This window comes from Hibiscus syriacus, unplaced genomic scaffold (genome assembly GCF_006381635.1).
Source record: "Hibiscus syriacus cultivar Baekdansim isolate YM2019G1 unplaced genomic scaffold, ASM638163v2 tig00112285_pilon, whole genome shotgun sequence".
NCBI lineage: Eukaryota > Viridiplantae > Streptophyta > Magnoliopsida > Malvales > Malvaceae > Hibiscus > Hibiscus syriacus.
This window is the reverse complement of record NW_024063293.1, coordinates 3,992,282-4,014,052: the sequence shown is the minus strand read 5'-3', so window position 1 is coordinate 4,014,052 and position 21,771 is coordinate 3,992,282. Positions and strand designations below refer to the sequence as shown.

General features: G+C 35.0%; 1 protein-coding gene across 1 annotated transcript; it reads right to left on the bottom strand.

Annotated features, from left to right (window-relative positions):
* Positions 1–20,534: 20,534 nt before the first annotated feature.
* LOC120177368 lies at positions 20,535–21,385 on the bottom strand. The gene is made up of 2 exons (XM_039183548.1): positions 20,890–21,385; positions 20,535–20,614 (listed from the first exon to the last, which is right to left on the bottom strand). The coding sequence occupies exons 1-2, from the start codon at positions 21,383–21,385 to the stop codon at positions 20,535–20,537; spliced, it is 576 nt and encodes a 191-aa protein (XP_039039479.1).
* Positions 21,386–21,771: the final 386 nt, after the last annotated feature.

Sequence of the window (21,771 nt, the reverse complement as noted above, 5' to 3'; positions counted from 1 at the left end):
AGGAGGCTTGTTGACGGGCATCGAATCAAGACCGGAGTCGTAATTTGAAGTGGAGGCCATTGATGACTTGGTAATCGATGTAACTCTTCCCGAATCGACTCAAGAGGTGATTAAACCTTCAAATGAGTGAGGCTCTGATACCAATTGTTAAGTTAATCGATCTACGGAATCGGCCAAGAGGGGGGTGAATTGGCAATTAAAAATTTCGTGGAAGCTTTTGCAGAAAATTTAAAGTAATTGCACAGCGATTTACAGTGATTCGACTTTCTCAAAAAAAGTTTACGTCCACTACCTTAGCTATCCACACTAAGGATTTTCCAACAAATTCACTAATTTGTTCTTTCTTTTGAGGCCAAAGAGATAACCTTACAAAATCCCTCAAGAGTATACCCCAACTCTTGAGAACACTCTTTTTCCCAAAGAGAAGATTACAAATTTGCAAACTTACAAGAAAACCTCACAAGGTAAGATGTTTGCACAATTCTAGAACAAAGAAAAGAACACTCAAGGATAAATACAATTGAGTACAAAAGTGTTCTTGAAAGCAAATGAATATTGGATGAAAAATAGGCTTGAAATACTCAAACTTGAGGTTTGATGCTTTCTCTTTGATTCTCTCTTGATTCTAGTTGATTGATGTTTCTTGTTGTTGATCAATGGCTTCTAAGCTTGCTTAAATACACCTTGGATCACTTCTGAACGTTGGGGATGATTAGAGAAGATATTATAGCCGTTTTAGTGTGAAAAATTTAATAAAACAGCTTGGAGCGTGCGGGGAATCGGTTCCCCCTTGAAGGGAATCGGTTCCTAAGTGTAAAATTCAAATATTTCGACCGTTGTACAAGGGGGGAATCGGTACCCCCTTGGGGGGGATCGGTTCCCTCCGAGCATACTGGAATTCTCGGAGCAAAACTGTTTAGGGGGGAATCGGTTCCTCCTATGGGGGGAATCGGTTCCCTCCGAGCATTCTGGAAATCTCGGGGCCAAAACCATTTAGGGGGAATCTGTTCCTCCTATGGGGGGAATCGGTTCCCTCTGAGCAATCTGTAATTTTTGGCTTTGAATTGGTTCGAAATACTTTGTAAGATTATTTTGAAATTGTTTTATGATTAAAACTTAATTTTCCACTTAAGTAAGGATTAAAAATGATTTTTGAAATATTTGGAGTAATGTTTTGATATTCGAATAGTTATATCGAATATAATTAGAAAATCATTTGGAAAATCTTAAAATCCATTTAACTTAATTTGTTATATCGAAATATCAAAATGTTTCAACAGTGCCTCTAAGTGGATTTAGGCTATCTTATCTGAGAAAAGGTAAAGTTTATTTGTTAACTGACAATGAAGATGTTGAACAATTCATTGCTTACATTAGTGTTTCGAAAGAAGATGATGTTACATTGTATGTTGTTGAACCTAGAAGTAGTGAAGTTGGGTTAGTAGCGGGTAGTAATCAACTAAGTTGTTCAACCCAAAATTTAATGGTTCCACCACAATTTCATCACCAAGCAAATTTTGTTTCACCACATTTCCAATACCAAACACAATATCAAACACAATATCAAAACCCACAACCTTTTCTTAATCCAAATCCCAATCAACTTTCAGCACCAAATTCCGGTTTTCGTATAGACCAGTTAGACGATTATGAGCCAACAGAAAAAATTGTGAGTACTAGTCAGTATTCGAAATTTGATCTTGGTCAATACCCGGACTTTTATCTTGGTCAATACTCGGATTTTGATGATGTGATGGAAGAAGAAACATACCCTGCATGTAATGATTTTGATATTGGTTAATACCCGAATTTTGATGATGAAACAGCCGCTGCCGAGGAAGATTTTGTTGATGATAATGAGGAGGAAGTTACGACTGTGAATGAACATGTAGAACATTCATTTTGTAATTCATATAACCCTGAAGAAGAAAAAGAAGAAGAAGAAGTCCCTGAAGAAAGAAAAAAGAAGAAAATGCCACGGGAGTATATCTGGAATATGCCAGAATTACTTCAGATACCGGAAGAAGAGTTGGTAAAGATATCAGTTGATTGTTACACAAAAGTTATTCGTATCAAGAAAGATGATTGTTTTGATACAAAGGAAGACTTGAAGATAGCTTTGTATACGAAATGTGTGGAAGATGGCTATCAACTAAGAGTTAACAAATCAAACAAAGATCGTTTCGAAACAAGGTGTATGATTGACAAAAACTATACGCGGCGTATGATTGCAAAGAGGATAAAAGATTACGAAATGTTTCAAGTTAGGACTTTTATTGATAAACATACATGTTCAAGAATCCAAGTTTTTCCTCACCATAGACATGCAAACAAAAAGGTATTTGGTGGTTTTCTGGCTGAGTTAATGTTTTTGAATGGAAGGGTATATCGGGGACATGAAATTATGACTGACATGAATGCTCAGTTCAAGATTAGTATCTCATATGCTCAAGCTTGGAGAGCCAAATGTTATGCCTTGGAATTGTTGAGGGGGTCGCCAGAAGCATCGTTTGCCCAACTGTCGGCTTATTGTCATAATTTAAAGCTGAAAAATCCTGGGTCGGTAACTCATATCAAAATAGATAGAGATGGACGCTTTGAGTTGCTGTTTATCGCCATTGGTGCTACGGTTAGTAAATAATTATAATTTTGTTGACTCATTTTTGTTAGTTGCATGCATTTTACATTTAAATGATTATATTTCTTGTGTATATGATTTTGTAGATTCGTTCGTTTATTACTTGCATGTGCCCAGTTATTATAGTTGATGGAGCACATTTGAAAGGTCGATACCTTAGAGTAAACTTATTAGCAGTAGCCATGGATGCTAACAATGGGATACTGCCAATAGCTTACGGGGTTGGCAAATCTGAAACCTCTGATTCATGGACATGGTTTATGGGGCATCTTAGGGATTGCATAGGTCTTATTAGCAATCTGAAAATCATATCCGATAGGGCAAACTCAATTGACAACGCTATTAGAAGGTGTTTCCCAGATGCTTTTCATGGACTTTGTGGTGTTCATTTGTACAGAAATCTAAAATCAAGGTCTGATGGTATAAAAAATCACAAATGGATATACTTGAAGGCTGTAAAAGCTTATCGGGAAGTGGATTTTAATAAGCATATAAATTGTTTAAGACGTGTTTTGCCTCAATGTGCTCAAACACTAGAAGATGTCGGGTTTGAAAGATGGTCAAGAGTACATCAACTTGGAGCAAGATATGGTTTCATGACGTCTAATAGTGCAGAATCAATCAACGCTCTAAGTCATCATTCCCGGAAATTACCCATTACTATGTTAATGGAGTTTTTAATGGAGTTTTTTCGAGCCTCTATTCAACAGTGGTACTACAAGAAAAGAAACCATGCATGTATTATTTCTTTAAATTCGTAACTTATTATATATTTTACTAAGTATTATTTATTTAAATTTACAGGAACATTGGAACGTCGTGTTACACCATGGACTGAAAAAAAGATAATGAAACGTGTTGTAAAGTCAACGTTCTGGAGAGTTGAACCATGTTCAAACACTTTGTTTGAAGTATTGGATAATAACTTAAATGGGCTTGTCGATATAAATGCAAAGACGTGTAGTTGTAAGAAATGGCAAACATCTGCTTATCCGTGTGGCCATGTTATAAAAGTTGCTCTTCATCTAAACCAAGATGATTCAAGCGCATACACTATGGATTGCTACACTACAGAAGTATATCGATAGACTTATGCCGAGATTGTCTACCCATGTCCACATCCTTCTGAGTGGGACATACCAGATGACTTACAAATAGTTTTGCCACCAGTCATGGACAACAGGCTACCTGGCCGACCAAAAAATCACGATCGTATACCGTCTAAGGGTGAAGAGAAGAGGATATCGACATGTAGTCGGTGCAAGGAAAGTGGTCATACAAGGTTGACATGTGGATCATCGGTGCCATCACAATCATCTTTTCCTCTACCAAAAAATGGATCCTCATCAAAATCCAAAGCTCATATGGTGCCAAGCAAAAGGAAATCAAAATCCCAATCAAAATCAAAATCCCAATCACAACCGGCTTCACCTTTTGGGACTTATTAACTTAGGTGATTTTTAAATGCAAACGTTGTATTATGTGTATTTTATGTGTGAATGCATACATTTTCAGTTAGACATTCATTAGTAACTTGAGTTTGAACATTGCTATGATCTGTTCAGTTGTTATCATGTTGGGATTTTCTCTTGTGTTTGATTGCTTGGATAGTTGTTCTCTTGCTTCTTCAAGTGTCCTTAGCTTGTATTTATAGCTTGGAATGTGTTTGAAGTTGTATATACTTTGATGTTGTATATTGCGATCAACGCGAAAGTCAAATTCGCAACGCGAAATCGCAAACCGAATTTGACTTTCGCGTTGCGAATTTGACTATCGCAACGCTTATTTTGCGTTGCGAATTTACCTTCAACAGGTCTTTTTTACCTTCAACATAATGCAGATTGAAAATTAAACAACAAATCAATTAAACATTGTTGTGAGTACATTATTTGAACATTGTTATGGGTACATTATTTGAACATTATTTGAACATTGTATGTATAAATTTTTTTTCAACTTTAAACGCGAGGGAAATCCTGACCATCGTATTTTTTGGTCAACTTTAAAGCGTCAGAAATGTTTCGGGCGTATGATCTGGGTGGTATACGAGAAATGCAACAAATGTCAACTAAAAATCCCAATAATTGAGGGCTACAACTTGTAATAATAACAAAAATAATAAGTCCGGAATGCTTCTGAGTACCACCCAAATCATAAGTCCGAAATGCTTCCGATGCTCATCAAAATCCAAAGCTCATATGGTGTTAAGCAAAAGGAAATCAAAATCCAAATCTCATATGGTGCCAAGCAAAAGGAAATCAAAATCTACAACTTGAGTTTGAATATTGATATGATATGTTCAGTTGATCATGTTGGGATTTTCTCTTGTGTTTGATTTTTTGGATAGTTGTTCTCTTGCTTCTTCAAGTGTCCTTAGCTTGTATTTATAGCTTGTAATGTGTTTGATGTTGTATATACCTTGATGTTGTATGTTGCGATCAAAGCAAAATTCAAATTTGCAAACCGAAAATCGCGTTGCGAATTTGACTTTCGCGTTTCGAATTTGACTATTGCAACGCTTATTTCGCGTTGCGAATTTGACTTTCGCGTTGCGAATTTGTACCTTCAACAGGTCTTTTTTGCCTTCAAACATAATGTAGATTAAATTTTTTAGAAACAACAAATCAACTTTTACAAATCAATTAAACAAGCAAAAAATTAATTCTTATTTACAAATCAAATTAAACAAATCAACTTTTACAAATCAATTAATCAAAAAATAAATCTTATTTCCTCATCAATTAAACAAATCAACTTTCAATGTAAAATTCAATTAAACAAAGAAAAAAAAGTGTACCCCAGACTGTAGTTTATGCACAAATACATTTCACGCAGCTCACTTCAGGATTAACCTGCAAAAACCAAATATTTGCTCAAACAACACTTTCTACACATCTAAAACCAACAAACAGCAAATTACTGAATTCTAGGTACTTAACCAAATATTTTCAAACCAATTAAAGAGTATATATGTTAACAACACTTGCTCAAACTTACCAATTGTTTATGTACAACTTTCAGCACGCGGATGCAGGTAGGCAGCGTCTCGCATATATCGATCTGGCCATATAATGCCGAAACCACAAGCCTACTACATTTCTATCTCTATCTGTGGGAGGTAGATACTGTATACTTCTTGTCGTAAAATGTTTTGTTGAAAACATTTTGATATTTCGATATAACAAATTAAGTTAAATGAATTTTAAGATTTTCCAAACGATTTTCTAAGTATATTCGATATAACTATTCGAATATCAAAACATTACACCAAATCTTTCAAAAATCATTTTTAATCCTTAATCAAGTGTAAAATTAAGTTTTAATCTTAAAACAATTTCAAAATAATTTTATAAAGTATTTCGAACCATTTCAAAGCCAAAAATTCCAGATTGCTCAGAGGGAACTGATTCCCCCCAAGGGGGTACCGATTCCCCCTGAATGGTTTGGCTCCGAGAATTTCAGTATGCTCGGAGGGAACCGATTCCCCCTTGTATAACGGTCGAAATATTTGAATTTAACACTTAGGGAACTGATTCCCCATAGGGGGTACCGATTCCCCCCACGCTCCAAGTTGTTTTATTAATTGTTTTCACACTAAAACGACTATATGATCTTTACTAATCATCCTCAACATTCAAGAGTGATTCAAGGTGTATTTAAACAAGTTCTGAAGCCTTTGATCAATAAGAAATCATAGAGAAACAAGAGAGAAAGCATCAAACACCAAGTTTGTGCAAATCAAGCCAATTTTCCTTTCAATATTCATTTTGCTTTCAAAGAACACCATTTGTGCTCATTTGTAATTATTTGTGAGTGTTCTTTTATTGTTCTAGAATTGTGCAAACATCTTACATTGTGAGATTTTCCTTGTAAGTTTGCAAATTTATGTATTTCTCTTTGAAAAAGAGTGTGCTCAAGAATTTGGGGTATAATTCTTGAGGGAGCTGTAAGGTTACTCTTTGTCCTCAAAAGAAAGAACAAATTAGTGAATTTGTTGGAAAATCCTTAGTGTGGATAACTAAGGTAGTGGACGTAGACTTTGGTTGATAAAGTCGAACCACTCTAAATCGATGTGCAATTACTTTCAATTTTCTGCAAAAGCTTCCACCAAAATTTTAATTGCCAATTCACCCCCCCTTGGCCGATTTCGTCAATCGATTAACTCAACAATTGGTATCAGAGCCTAACTCATTTGAAGGTTTAATCGCCTCTTGAGTTGATTCGGGAAGAGTTATATCGATAATCAAAGTCATCAATGGCCTCCGCTTCAAACATCGACTCCGGTCTCGATTCGATGCCCGTCAACAAGCCTCCTTTCTTTAATGGAGCTAACTATGCCTATTGGAAGAATAGAATGATGTACTTCATTTAAGCAAGTGACATGGGAGCATGTAATGTCGTAGTATAAGGATATATCAAGCCTCTCACTCATCCAAGATTATGGAGTGAAGGAGAGACAAAAATGTTCCAACTCAACTCCAAAGCCATCCATATCATTTTTTGTGCTCTTGGACTAGATGAATACGGAAGAGTTTCATCGTGTACAACCGCCAAAGAAATATGGGACAAACTTCAAGTCACTCATTAAGGTATCATGAGGTAAAGAAATCTAAAATTAGTATTCTAACGCATATCTATGAAAATTTTAGGATGAAACCAAACGAAGATATCAAAGCTATGACGGATAGATTTTCAACGATTGTCAATGGTCTCAAGTCATATGGAGAGATCATTTCAAATGAAAATCTTGTAAGGAAGTTAGTCTATTCCCTCCCAAAATCGTGGCAATCAAAGAAGACGACAATCATCGAGTCTAAGGACTTAACGTCCTTAACTCTTGAAGAGCTAATTGGGTCACTCCTCACTCATGAAATGATGCTTGAAGATGAGGTGGACCTTGATAAGATTGAAGAGACACCAAAGGAGAAGGAGAAGAAGAAGAAGAAAAACATTGGAGTTGCTCTCAAATCCACAAAAGATGAGAGTGATTCGGATGAAGATGACGATGACGAGGAAATGACATTGTTTGCCAAACGGTTCAGAAAAATGACGAGACCTTACCGAGGAAGAAAATTCAAACGAAATGAAGGCCTCAAAAATGAACCAAAAGAGAAGGACCCAATCATTTGCTATGAATGCAAAAAACCAGAGCATGTCAAATATGATTGCCCACAATTGAAGAGAAAGGGTCAATCAAAGAATAAGCACAAGGCTCATGTGGCTACATGGAGCGACGAAGAAGGTTCCGATGAAAAGGAACAAGAAGTAGCAAACTTGTGCTTGATGGCATTCGGGGAAGATTCTAAGGTAACCTCTAACTCATCTGATTTTGATGATTTATCCTATGATGAGCTATTAGAGGAATATAATGGGTTGGCTTTGGATTATGAGAAATTGTTTTTAAAATATAAAAATGATGTTTCAAAATTGAAAAATGAAAATAAGCTCATATCCAAAACCAACAACGATCTTGAAAGTAAGATCAAAGATTTGCAAATCAAACTAGAAGAGCATGAAAATAAAATTTTAGATTTGCAAAATTTACTTTCAAAGGTCAATGATGATCATCAAAAGAAAATTGATGATCTTAAAGCTTCTTTTGATAAAGTTGGAACAAAACGTTTTGAAAGTGGAGAAAATTGTAAATCTAACTTTGTTAGAAAAAGTTTTAAAAACTACAATCATAGAGGTCCCCAAAGAACCTCTAATGGAAAAATTGTTAGAAGTATATGGGTTCCTAAAGAGCTCATTACTACTAAAGATAAGGATATCCTACACAAATGGATACCTAAGGGGACTAGAATTTTGGAAACTAATGAATATGGACCCAAAAGAATTTGGGTACCAAAAATTAGAAATTAATCTTTGTTTGTAGGAAAAGGAGCATTGCTACAAGGCAAGGGAAACAAATTCAAACTCATGGTACCTTGATAGTGGATGCTCAAGACACATGACCGGAGACAAAAGCCAGTTCATTAAGCTTAACGTCAAAAATGGAGGAGAAGTGACTTTTGGTGATGATTCAAAAGGTCACATTGAAGGTATTGGTACTATTGGTAATACCTCTTCCATACAAATTAAGAATGTTTTATATGTGAATGGATTAAAGCATAATCTATTAAGTATTAGTCAATTTTGTGATAAGAGATTCAATGTCATGTTTGATATTAATGGTTGTAAAGTCATTGACATTGCATCTAATCAGATTATACTTGTTGGTCATAGAATAGGAAACATATACATGGTGCATTTAGATTCTATTGATATGACTAATTTGTGCCTAGTTGCTAAGGATGAACATGATAGTTGGTTATGGCATAGGAGACTAGGACATGCTAGTATGAGTGTTTTGCAACGGCTAATTCAAGGTGATTTAGTTCGAGGGTTGCCTAAGCTTAAATTTGATAATGATAAAATCTGTGATGCTTGTGCTAAAGGAAAACAAAAGCGAATTTCTTTTAAATCCATTAATGACGTATCAACTAGTAGAGTATTACAATTTATCCATATAGATCTTTTTGGGCCAACTAGGACTACTAGCTTGGGTGGAAAACAATATGCATTTGTCTTGGTAGATGACTATTCTAGATATACTTGGATTCTATTTTTAAGTACTAAAGATGAAACATTAGAACAATTCATCACGTTTTCAAAAGTAATCCAAAATGAAAAAGGTTACTCTATAACTAGTGTTAGGAGTGATCATGGAACTGAATTTGAAAATCTTGAATTTACTGAATTTTGTAACTCTAACGGTATTAGCCATAATTTTTCAGCACCTAGAACCCCTCAACAAAATGGAGTTGTTGAGAGGAAAAATCGAACTTTAGAAGAAATGGCTAGAACCATACTTTGTGAAAATAATTTGCCAAAATATTTTTGGGCGGAAGCCACAAATACCGCTTGTTATGTTATAAATCGAGTAATGATTAGGCCAATTTTAAAGAAAACTTCATATGAAATTTTCAAAAATAAAAAGCCTAACATTAGCTATTTTCATCCTTTTGGATGTAAATGTTTTGTTTTAAACAACGGTAAAGAGAACCTTGGCAAATTTGATGCTAAAAGTGATGAAGGAATTTTTCTGGGTTATTCCTTAAATTCTAAAGTTTATCGAGTATTTAATAAAAGAAATTTAGTTGTAGAAGAGTCTATACATGTTGTTTTCGATGATAATCCCCTTCCGAGGAAGGATTCTTGTGTGAATGATGATGTAGGTGTTATAAATACAAATGACGTTAGACATGACGTTGGAGAACCATCATGAAAGGAAGAAACAAAAAATGAGGAAACTCATGATCCTTTTGAGAATCCAACCATTGAAGAAAGGGAAGTATCTTATCCAAGAGAGTACAACTATGTCAAGGATGGTGAAATTATAGGCGATCCATTCAAAGGGGTAACAACTCGATCTTCTCTTAGAAATATTTGTAATTATGTTGCATTTATCTCATGCATAGAGCCTAAGAATATTAAAGAAGTATTAAATGATGAACATTGGATTATGGCTATGCAAGAAGAATTAAATCAATTTGAGAGAAGTAAAGTATGGACATTAGTTGAAAGGCCTAGTAATAAACCTACTGTAGGTACTAGATGGGTATTTAGGAATAAGCTTGATGAGAGTGGTAATATAGTGAGAAACAAGGCTAGACTTGTTGCTCAAGGGTATACTCAAGAAGAGGGCATAGACTATGATGAAACATACGCTCCCGTAGCTAGGATGGAAGCAATTAGAATGTTATTAGCATTTGCATGTTTTCATGAATTTAAATTATATCAAATGGATGTTAAAAGTGCATTTTTAAATGGTTTTATAAAGGAAGAAGTGTATGTGAAACAACCTCCAGGTTTTGAAGATTCAAAATTTCTGGACCATGTTCTTAAATTGATAAAAGCTCTTTATGGTTTAAAGCAAGCTCCTAGAGCTTGGTATGAAAGATTGTCAAATTTTTTAATTGAAAAAGGTTTTTCAAAAGGGAAGGTTGACACTACATTATTTTTAAAGCATAAAGGTAAAGATTTATTAGTAGTTCAAATTTATGCTGATGATATAATATTTGGTTCTACTAATGATGTTCTTTGCCAAGAATTTTCTAAGCTAATGCAAAGTGAGTTTGAGATAAGCATGATGGGGGAGCTCTCATTTTTCTTGGGACTCCAAATCAAGCAAAGAAAAGATGACATCTTCATCAATCAAGCTAAGTACGTCAAAGATATACTCTAGAAGTTTGGACTGGAAAATGGGAAACCTCATGACACTCTAATGAGCTCTTCAACAATGCTTGACTTAGATGAAGGAGGTAAATGTGTAGATATTAAATTATATAGGTCAATGATTGGATCTCTACTTTATCTAACTGCAAGTAGACCGGACATTATGTTTAGTGTTTGCTTATGTGCTAGATTTCAATCATTCCCTAAGAAATCACATTTACTAGCTGTTAAGAGAATCTTTAAATACCTTAAAGACACTCCTAGTTTAGGACTTTGGTATCCTAGAGACTCTAGCTTTAGCTTGCATGCTTTTTCTGATGCGGATTATGGTGGATACAAATTAGATAGGAATATCACCTCCGGTACTTGCCAATTCCTTGGAAATATGCTGATTTCTTGGTTTTCAAAGAAACAAAATTGTGTTGCATTATCTACTACTGAAGCCGAATACATTTCAGCTGGTAGTTGTTGTGCACAAGTTTTATGGATGAAACAACAACTTTTTGATTATGGAATTGAAGTTGGTACCATTCCTATCAAGTGTGACAATACCAGTGCTATTTGTCTCACTAAAAATCCCATCCAACACTCTAGAACTAAGCACATTGAAATAAGACATCACTTCATTAGAGACCATGTCACTAAGGAAGATGTAGTTCTAGAATTTATTGATACTTTGCACCAATTAGCGGATATCTTTACAAAACCTTTAGACAAGGAAAGATTTTGGACACTTAGGAGAGAATTAGGTTTGACCAACCTATCTTCACTTAGTGTTTAAAATAATTTTAGTACTTTTATTAATAAATGAAAAATGCTTATAATAGTAATTTTTGATTGCATTCATTGCTATTAGTTAGGGGGAGTTTATGATTCTTGATGAAAAATTAATTTTATGTTCAAATATCGTTTAAAGATTAATTTAATTGTTTTAACATGATTAATTTTCAATATATGAGTTGCCAATACCACTAGAGGAAATTAATTTAGCATTTTGGGTGTTTAAAATCGGATTTTATCATTTTGGTGCAGAGGGAATCAATCCCCCATGAGGGAACCGATTCCCCCTTTGAAGGGGAACCGATTCCCCCCACAGGGGAATCAATACCCCCATGGGGTACTGGTTATAACACGGGCAAAACCTCAAAACCCTCTTCTTTTCTCTTTGCCGCCTATCACCCTCTACACTCTCAAATCTTCATCTTTGCCTCAAATCAACGTTTTTAATCGGAATTCACTTCAAATATCATCTTCTAAACCTGTTGGAATCATCAAAAATGTGCAAACTTCATCTAATCTCACTCAAATCCGAAATCCTTCAAGGTATTTTTCAAAAACTTCTATTTCATCAATTTATGAACATAGAACTAGTTTTAATTAGTTCTAGGATGAACTTTAGATCGAACATTGATTGTTTAGTGATTAGAAACTAGATATTACAACTAATTTCATCAAAAATACAAGAATTTTCCAAAAAATTTTTTAAAATTTTTGAAATTAAAAAAATTGATTTTCAAATTATTGTGTTTTGATTGAATTATGTTGTTGTTATGAAAACTATACATATATTGTTTCTCAAAACCGTATTTTTCAAAATGTTTTCAAAACACTTTGCCCATTAGGATTGATTTAGAGAACCTTCAAATATTGAGGACTCAATTGAGTTTTGGGATTAATTGAATTGCATACATGTGTTTTCTAAATTGCAGGTTATCCATTCTATTCATTTCCTAAACCATGTCTAATCCTAAACGTGCTAGGTCATCATCTAGTCGCTCACACCGTCAACCAAATCCACCTCCAAATCCTCAAAATCCAATTCCTAATCCTAATCCCATTGATCCTAATTTGACTATCCAAAATTCGTGCTTCAATCATCCTGGTCCTAGAAATCATCGTTTTTGGTATTATCAATATTTCGACTCTTACAAAATCCGGGAAGAACGTATTCCTTCTCGTCAAGCTATGTTAGATATTAATTTTAAATATCTTCCTCTTTTACAAGAGTGGAAATTTGACAAACTTTTTGATCTTGAACCCATTTTCTACCATCAACTTGTTCGTATTTTCTATTCTAATGCCGTTTGTGTTAAAAACCAAACTGAAACCGAAACCATAGGAATTCGTTCCTACCTCCTAGGATAATTCTTATATATTGACTCGGCTTACATAGCCAATACATTCGGATTAGATAACGATGGTATTTCAAATGAAAAACAAATCTTATGATCTCGTTATAAAAGAAGGGATAATGCAAGTGTCTTAGACCTTCATGAACGTTTTCTTCATCTAATGATTTCTTGGTGGTTTCGACCATCCAGAGGTCATTATTCTACTCTTAGAGCCTTAGATCTTTGGTGGTTACATTGTTTCGAAAACAATATTAAAATAAACCTACCTCATATTATTTTTGCTGAAATTGTTGAAACCGAAAATCTTGTTCCTAACAAGAAACTATGTTCATCTCTAGTTTACGGTTGCATTTTGAGTAATCTGTTTTCCAAAGCTGGGCTTAGAGTCGGTCTAGATGCCGTTTTTCCCCTTAAGAAACAAATTAATCTTCTTTCCTTAACGAGAGCGGGATGGATAAAGGATAAGGAAACCGGTGAATGGGTTCGATCTTATGCAAATACTCTGGGAGCTAGTTCTTCACGAGCTCCACCAGAAGCTGATGACGATCCCGAGCTTGAGCAATTAATGCGAGACATCGATGAAGCCGAAGATGAGCCTGAGCAGCCCGAGGAGTAAGCACAACAAACGCATCAAATGCCTCTATATTTTCAATCATTTATGGAGACATTCGATTTCTGATATGCTACCATGGATTCGCGCTTTACTTCTATAGAGTCTCATTTATCCACAATGGGAGCTCAACAATTAGAAATTCTTCGGGAGATACGTGTAAACAACGAAGCAACCAACGCGCGTATTAATGAACTCACTCACGAAATGGTCGCTATGCGAGCTCGTTTTCCTCCTCATGATCTGGATATGTGATTTTGTGCTTAGCTTTAAAACTTTGAACTAAACGATTATTGCTTCAACTTTTTGGATTGTTTGATTCTGTGACTTTGGATTTGTTTGGATGTTTGAATTTGTGGATTGATTGATTTTGAATTTGTTTGGATTTATGGATGATGTAAACTTATATATTTGGTGTGATTTATTCATTATTGCATCATTTACATAATTTTAGCAATATGACCAATTTTGCCATGTCACATTAATTATGAATATTGATTATGGAACTAATGGCTAACGTTTCTCTTGCTTGTGATCTTAGCAGCTTAAACTATATATAATCAATTGGCTAAATAATTTCAAAACCTTGTTTAAATTCTTTAAAATGTCTTTTTGATTTAACAAAAAGGGGGAGAAGTGTTAAATGTGTTTTAAATGAAAAATGGGAGAAGTGTTAAAGTAAGAGGGAGTAATTTCAAAACTTGATTTCAAAATCTTAAAATTACTAAAATGTTTTGTTATATCAAAAAGGGAGAGATTGTTGAAAACATTTTGATATTTCGATATAACAAATTAAGTTAAATGAATTTTAAGATTTTCCAAATGATTTTCTAAGTATATTCGATATAACTATTCGAATATCAAAACATTACTCCAAATCTTTCAAAAATCATTTTTAATCCTTACTCAAGTGTAAAATTAAGTTTTAATCTTAAAACAATTTCAAAATAATTTTACAAAGTATTTCGAACCATTTCAAAGCCAAAAATTCCAGATTGCTCAGAGGGAACCGATTCCCCCCCAAGGGGGTACCGATTCCCCCTGAATGGTTTGGCTCCGAGAATTCCAGTATGCTCGGAGGGAACCGATTCCCCCCCAGGGGGTACCGATTCCCCCCTTGTATAACAGTCGAAATATTTGAATTTTACACTTAGGGAACCGATTCCCCATAGGGGGTAACGATTCCCCCCAAAACTCCAAGTTGTTTTATTAATTGTTTTCACACTAAAACGGCTATATGATCTTCACTAATCATCCCCAATGTTCAGAAGTGATTCAAGGTGTATTTAAACAAGTTCTGAAGCCTTTGATCAATAAGAAATCATAGAGAAACAAGAGAGAAAGCATCAAACACCAAGTTTGTGCAAATCAAGTCAATTTTCCTTTCAATATTCATTTTGCTTTCAAATAACACCATTTTTGCTCATTTGTAATTATTTGTGAGTGTTCTTTTCTTGTTCTAGAATTGTGCAAACATCTTACCTTGTGAGGTTTTCCTTGTAAGTTTGCAAATTTGTGTATTTCTCTTTGAAAAAGAGTGTGCTCAAGAATTTGGGGTATAATTCTTGAGGGAGCTGTAAGGTTACTCTTTGTCCTCAAAAGAAAGAACAAATTAGTGAATTTGTTGGAAAATCCTTAGTGTGGATAGCTAAAGTAGTGGATGTAGACTTTGGTTGATAAAGTCGAACCACTCTAAATCGCATTGCAATTTCTTTCAATTTTCTGCGAAAGCTTCCACCAAAATTTTAATTGCCAATTCACCCTCTCTTGGCCGATTCCGTCAATCGATTAACTCAACACGTTCCAAGCACAAGCATACGAGAGGACCACAATCCCCTCTGGCTCCCTACATTTGTTGTGGCGCTGTCTCTTCTCTGATCATTGTAATTTTGAACTTCTTTGGCTTCTTGTTTCCAGAATTTGTCCAATAATCAATCGCATTCAAGTATTTAGCCAAATGATCGCTCTATCCCTTTGTAATAATATCTCTCAAATCAGACAATGGTATGTAATTCAACATGTTGTCATATACCATTGTCTTCAGGGATGGGAGCTGAAGCTCGACGAGAAGCCAATGACGATGTTCCAAAATAGGGATAAATACCTGCAATCATAAATAATTGTGCACATCAAATAAAATTTAAGAAAACCTTTAAAATATTCAAAAAAAATAAATACTAACCTTATCGACCTCCCACCACGCAAGATAAAGTTTAACTTTTCCATTAGTCAACTTATATGAAGCATCTCTCTAATCCTTCAAGTGAGCTGCGTGAAAAGACGTCGGCATAATAGTCCATCGAGTACCTCTTTTCTTCAATTTCCTTATTATTAGAAGACGTGACACCAATGCATCAATATGCTATTTTATAAAAAAATAAATATATTAGGAATTTATTAATAATTTTTAAAAAAATAATCAAAATGCAATATAAGAAGAATATAATACTTACCACCCCTTCGAGATAGCCATTATCTTCAACACCTAATAAAACACCCTACCAAGACCGATCAAGAAACAAATGAATAGCATCGTCGATTTGGCATAGGTCAGAATAACACTCGTTGCTCCGCTCATGTAGATAAAAATCAACTGCGGTCTTAGCCCAAAGGGTATTATCCGTAATTGTGTCCGGTAGTGTTTCCCTCTCCTGCTGAGGAATGGTACTGGACGGTAACACATACGAAAGCCAACTCGCATCCATCATATCGGGCACGATAGGGGGTTTATCAATATGTCGATATATGACGCCATATGAATCAGGCTCTTGAACGGCTGGCGGGACCTCTTGAACGATGATGGGGCCTCTTGAACGGCGGGAAGGGCTTCTTCGATGATGACAGGGGCCTCTTGAAGGATAGGAGGCGCCTCTTGAATAATGATAGGTGCATCGGGCTTCTTCTTACGGAGTCTTGGCACTAGTGGATGAACGGAGACGTAATGGCATGTGCACGACGTCTGATGCGTGAACCCCGTCGTGCAAGAAAAACCCGACGTAAAACATCTACCTTATCGGGCTGCTGAAAATAAATTAATACATAAATCAGTAAATAAATAATGCCGAAAAAAGTTATTTGCATTTTTAGTATAATATTAAACAAATTTACCTCATTGCGTAGAGTATGAACCTCATTCTGCAACGATGAAACAATCTTGCGTAGAGAGGCAACCTCATCACGTAAAGTAGATACCTCACCACGCAGCACCATTGTCATCGCGTAAAAAATCCACTTCACCACATAAAGATCAAACCTCATCACGCCATGCACCATTATCTTCACGTAAAGTACCAACCTCATGACGCAAAGCACCGACCTCATCACGTAATTCCCCTAACTCATCTTGTGGAGGTGGAGAACAGGGAGATAAATGTCGTGGCCTCTTTGTCGGTCACCTATCATGAGGTGATGGTGGAGAAGAGGCTCGATCAGGTGATGGCTCCGGGTGTCGAGCTGTAGAATCAGCCCGATCAGGTGATGGCTCTCGAAGTGGGGGGGTGCTCATCATCCGTCCCATCAAAAAACCGCTTACTAGCTTGCCACCAATCAGTGGCAAGCTCAGCCTCTGTAATGGATAGTTGGCCTCATAACAATATAAAAGCTCAAACAAAGTTAAACTTGTACTAGTAATAACTTGTTTATATATGGTATTATTTGTCTGTTAACTTACATAATTCATCGTCGTATATGGGAGTAAATCTTCCCAATCCAACATGCGGATCCTCTTCCAGGTAATAGCCCTAGGAATATCATTTTATCTTTTTATCGCATATGTCTGCATGCTGGGGAAAGCCTTAAATATCCAAATATACAAAACAATATAATACACAAACATTAGTAATTGTTAAATAATTAATTATAATTTTGGAAACATTATATAGAAATTCTTACCTTAAAGGCCCAAGTAAAGCCTGTCAAAGTGTATTTAGAACCATCGCCCCGCAAACTTTTTCGGTCCTCAAAGGCAGACAACAACTTCTTCCAGGTAGCTTTCCATAGATATGAACCCCACGGAAACATGTTCCATACATTTAGGTCCTCTACCAATAATATTAGGTCCTCGGAGATTGGTTGTATGCCCTCTTTGCCTAAAAAGTCGGCATGCAAAAGTAATAAATGGAATACTCGGACAACATCAAGGTCATCCATCCGAGTAAAACCATCTTTATCAAATAATCTCTTAAAGTCATCGACGTGTATACTCGGCTTCGACTTTGCCAGCTCAGGAAAAACCCGATATAACCATGATGGGCGGGCGACATGACTAGTGTACCGACCTACATCATCGTGTCCGAAGCGTAGACCGGTGATTAAGCAAAACTCCTCCCGCCCAAAACAAGTATACGTCGGTGCCGGAGGAAAATGAAACCATATCTCCTCATCACCATGTTGTACCCCCTCGGGTAGATCGTTAGTCATGGTCTGAAGAAACAAATGTGTCAACATAGCATCTCCACCCGTATGTTGCACTTTCAGCCATAGCCCGAAGCAAGTATCCTCAAACAATTTTCTCTGTAGAGGTGTAAGCGTCGACGCAATTTTAGTGGCTAGGCTTAATTTATTCCTTAAGGTCAATGTAGCCGAAAAGAATTTCTACAAAAGCAATAAACATACCAAGTTAGATATACAAAAAACTACAAATTATACACTTTAAACAGACATGATATTAAACAGTGAAAACAAAGCCAAATATGTTTCAAACTAGCACGGTATTCACCCAAGTCATTATTCCATCATAGTTCACAAAATGCATTAGATAATATTCCAGAAGTAAGCACTTATATAAACATTTAAAAGGACAACATATAGGTTTAGTGCAGGTTCAAGGACAACATAAAGAGTAGTAGTTTATTCTTGAAACTTAAATTAGCAACACTGTGAAGTTAGTATTTGTCTTTGTTTTTAGGTTGAAGTAATGCAATTCATTCAAGTTTTAATTTGCAGAATAAAAGAAGTTTCTGAAACTTAAATTCGCAATGCGAAAATGAAAATCGCAAAGTGATTTTAGTTTCGCGTTGCGATTTTCATTTTCGCAATCGCGTTGCGATTTTCGTGTTGTGAATTTGGTGTTGCGATTTAGGGTTTATTCAACAAAAAGACAAAACAAAGACAAATACTAACTTCACAGGGTTAAAGACTAAACAATTTAGCAGTATTGGCAGCAACCGAATGAATTTAGCAATCTCAGTGAAATGGTTAATCTAATAATAATACAAAAATTTCAAAACAAAAATAAGAGATTAAAAAAACTAACCCTCGATGGTTGATTTTCCATTTCTGACCGTGAATGGTTGTGAGGGTTGCTCTGAGAGATGGAGATAGACGGATTTCGTCGGAAATGGGGACGAATTTTGTCAAAAATGGGGACGGATGTCGTCGTAGAGAGTGAGAGATGGAGATGGGACTGAGTTGTGCTTTAGGGTTTTAGGTTAGAGATGATTTGCGATAATATCGTTTACATTTGTGTTGCGAAATTAATATTGTGTTTCGCGTAAAAACATTTGACTTTCGCGTTGCGAATTTGACTTCTGTGTTGCGATTTACAAAATTCGCAATGCGATTTACATATTCGCGTTGCGAAATTGGAAACTGAGTTGCGAAATTGGAATTCGCGTTGCGAATTTGTTGGTCATTTTGGCAAATCCAAAAAAAGTTGGTTAAATTCATATATTATAAGGTATTTTTGGTCACAGAGGTTATTTTCTCTTTTAAATTATAATTTTCATTTTAAATTAGTTTTGAATATTTTAATTCCATCCAAAAATTACAACTCTCATTCTAAAATAGTTCCTAAATATTTTGACATTTTAAATTCATCCTCAAATTATAACTCTTATTCTCTATACTGGTTCTCAAACTTTTAAATGTTCTATTTTTTATTTTTGAACTTTTGAATGATTTAAGAGGATGTTTTTGAAATGTTCAAAGTTTGAGACCAATTTAGAATGAATATATAGTTTATGGATGAATTTGAAATTTTCAAAATTTTAGACGTCAATTTAGAATGTGATTCGTAATTTAAGGATAAAATTGAAATGTTTAAAAAGTTTAGGGAACAATTTAAAATTGAAGACCATAATTTAAAGATGTATAATGTAAGTAAGTCAGCTAATAATTTATTTTTTTTAACATTGTCTTAGAGTTTGAATTAATTAATTAATACTATCATAAAACTTAATATCAAAATTACTAATTGGTCTAGCAGGATGAGACGATAGATTTTTTTAAGTAAGATCGGAGATTCAAACCTTAACGTTTTGAATGGAACAAGGTGGATTAGAAGTGTTATTCTCATAGAGATTCAAATATTAACGTTATGAACGGAACAAGGTGGATTAGAAGTGTTATTATCATAGTGAATCTCTACAGCACCCGGTTCAAATTATTCGATGAATAAATCGAATACTATATATTAAAAAAATCATAAAACCCGGTACTTTAGACCGTGATCCAATAAGAACTAGACAGCCTTAGCCCTCAAGTTTATTAAGTGCTCGAATCCTTAATCATATTAAAATATTAAGCATTCTTCCCAAGTACCTTAGTATTATGCTGATACATGAATTAAATTATTTATTTATTTAATCATGAATTATATATTTATTTATGTGATTAAATTGAAATGGTACATGAATTAGTGTTAGGCTTAACTTCATTTGTTTAGTTGGTTTACTGAAAACAATAAAAAAAATTAAACATCAAAAGAAACAAAAATAAATTATTTTTATATTTTGATTTATCTGATTATGTTTAAACATTCTAGTTCGAATCTAAATCTTTAACATTTACAATCTTTTCTATCATTTTTGAACTACAAGTATTTTCTACCTGAATTTCCCCAAACCCGAAACGTTGTCATCATCTTCCTTTATAGTGAGGATAACCTCTCTTTCTATGACTTAATCTTGTTTTTTTCTTCTTCTTTGCATCCCACACTTCAATATGACTGCTTCACAACACATGCCACAGCTTGTGCCCAATGCTTTAGCTTAGTCTTCACTACTTGAGGATTTTCTCCTGAAAAGAGAAAGAATTCGAGTAATGTAAACAAAATTAGTGTACTATCAATCCGTATACGTACAAAAAATATATATCGTTAAATTCAACAGTCGAATCGTTAAAATATCAGTTATATATATAAAAAGTTATGATAATTCAAATGTAAATATTAGATATGAATATATATATTCGAAACAAATACATTCAAAAGAAATCTTGGAGTTTTTAATGTATATAAGCATAGGATTCTATATATTCATGTACTTGTATAGGATTATATTATCTATATTTACCTGGCTTGCAAATTTTCCATGCTAGCTCACTCTCAAAAGAAGGTAACGACGACACCAACGGCGGATGAGAGCTTGAAATCGGACTCGACGAGATTTGACGATTTACGGCGAAATAAAGGTCTAAAGCAGGCAATGTATTGCATAGTTTTTGCCCTTGTTCTTCGTCGAATCTGAACCCTAGCTCAATACACCCTCTAAGTTCACACAAATCTTCGTCGGTTAATCCATTATTGTTCGCTACGAAAATCCCATTTCTCCCCCTCTCTTGCCTCAAAATCTGCTGGCGTCGCCTCTCCCATGCGATGTCCCTCGACGTCTCACAGTTCGATAATTGCTTCGACAAGTAACCCCCCTTGCTCTTCGTCAAGAGCAAAGGCTTTGGTGGCGTGTGTCGCAAGTCTTCTGTTTCGGAGTCACATGATGTTGTTGTCGTCGACGATGAAGATGAAGAAGGCGTTATCGGTTTCCTTCTTCTCGCCTCTCCTTTCTTCGCCATTTATTTTGAAATAAGAAAACCGCAATGGATATAGGCGGCACGGGCGGAAACGTAAAGCAACGGCGGATGGAGAACAGAAGTGATGGACGCAGGATGAAGAGTGGGGCAATGTTGGAATATGGATGTTTATATGGTGAATTTATAGGTGTTTGGATTTTAGGTTAAGATTGCGCTTTTCTGTTTGAAGAAATTCAACAGTAGATCAACCACCATGGTAAGCTATTGAGAGAGCTTTAATGGTGGAAGAAGGGATTTTAGTTTGTTATTCCACCATTCATTTGTAACTGTCATTTAGGGTTTTTTACTATAATTTTAGGAGGGTTCGTCGTAAACATAATTTTTTTATTTAAATTACTGTTGTAGTTGTGTTTCAGTCGTATTTTATG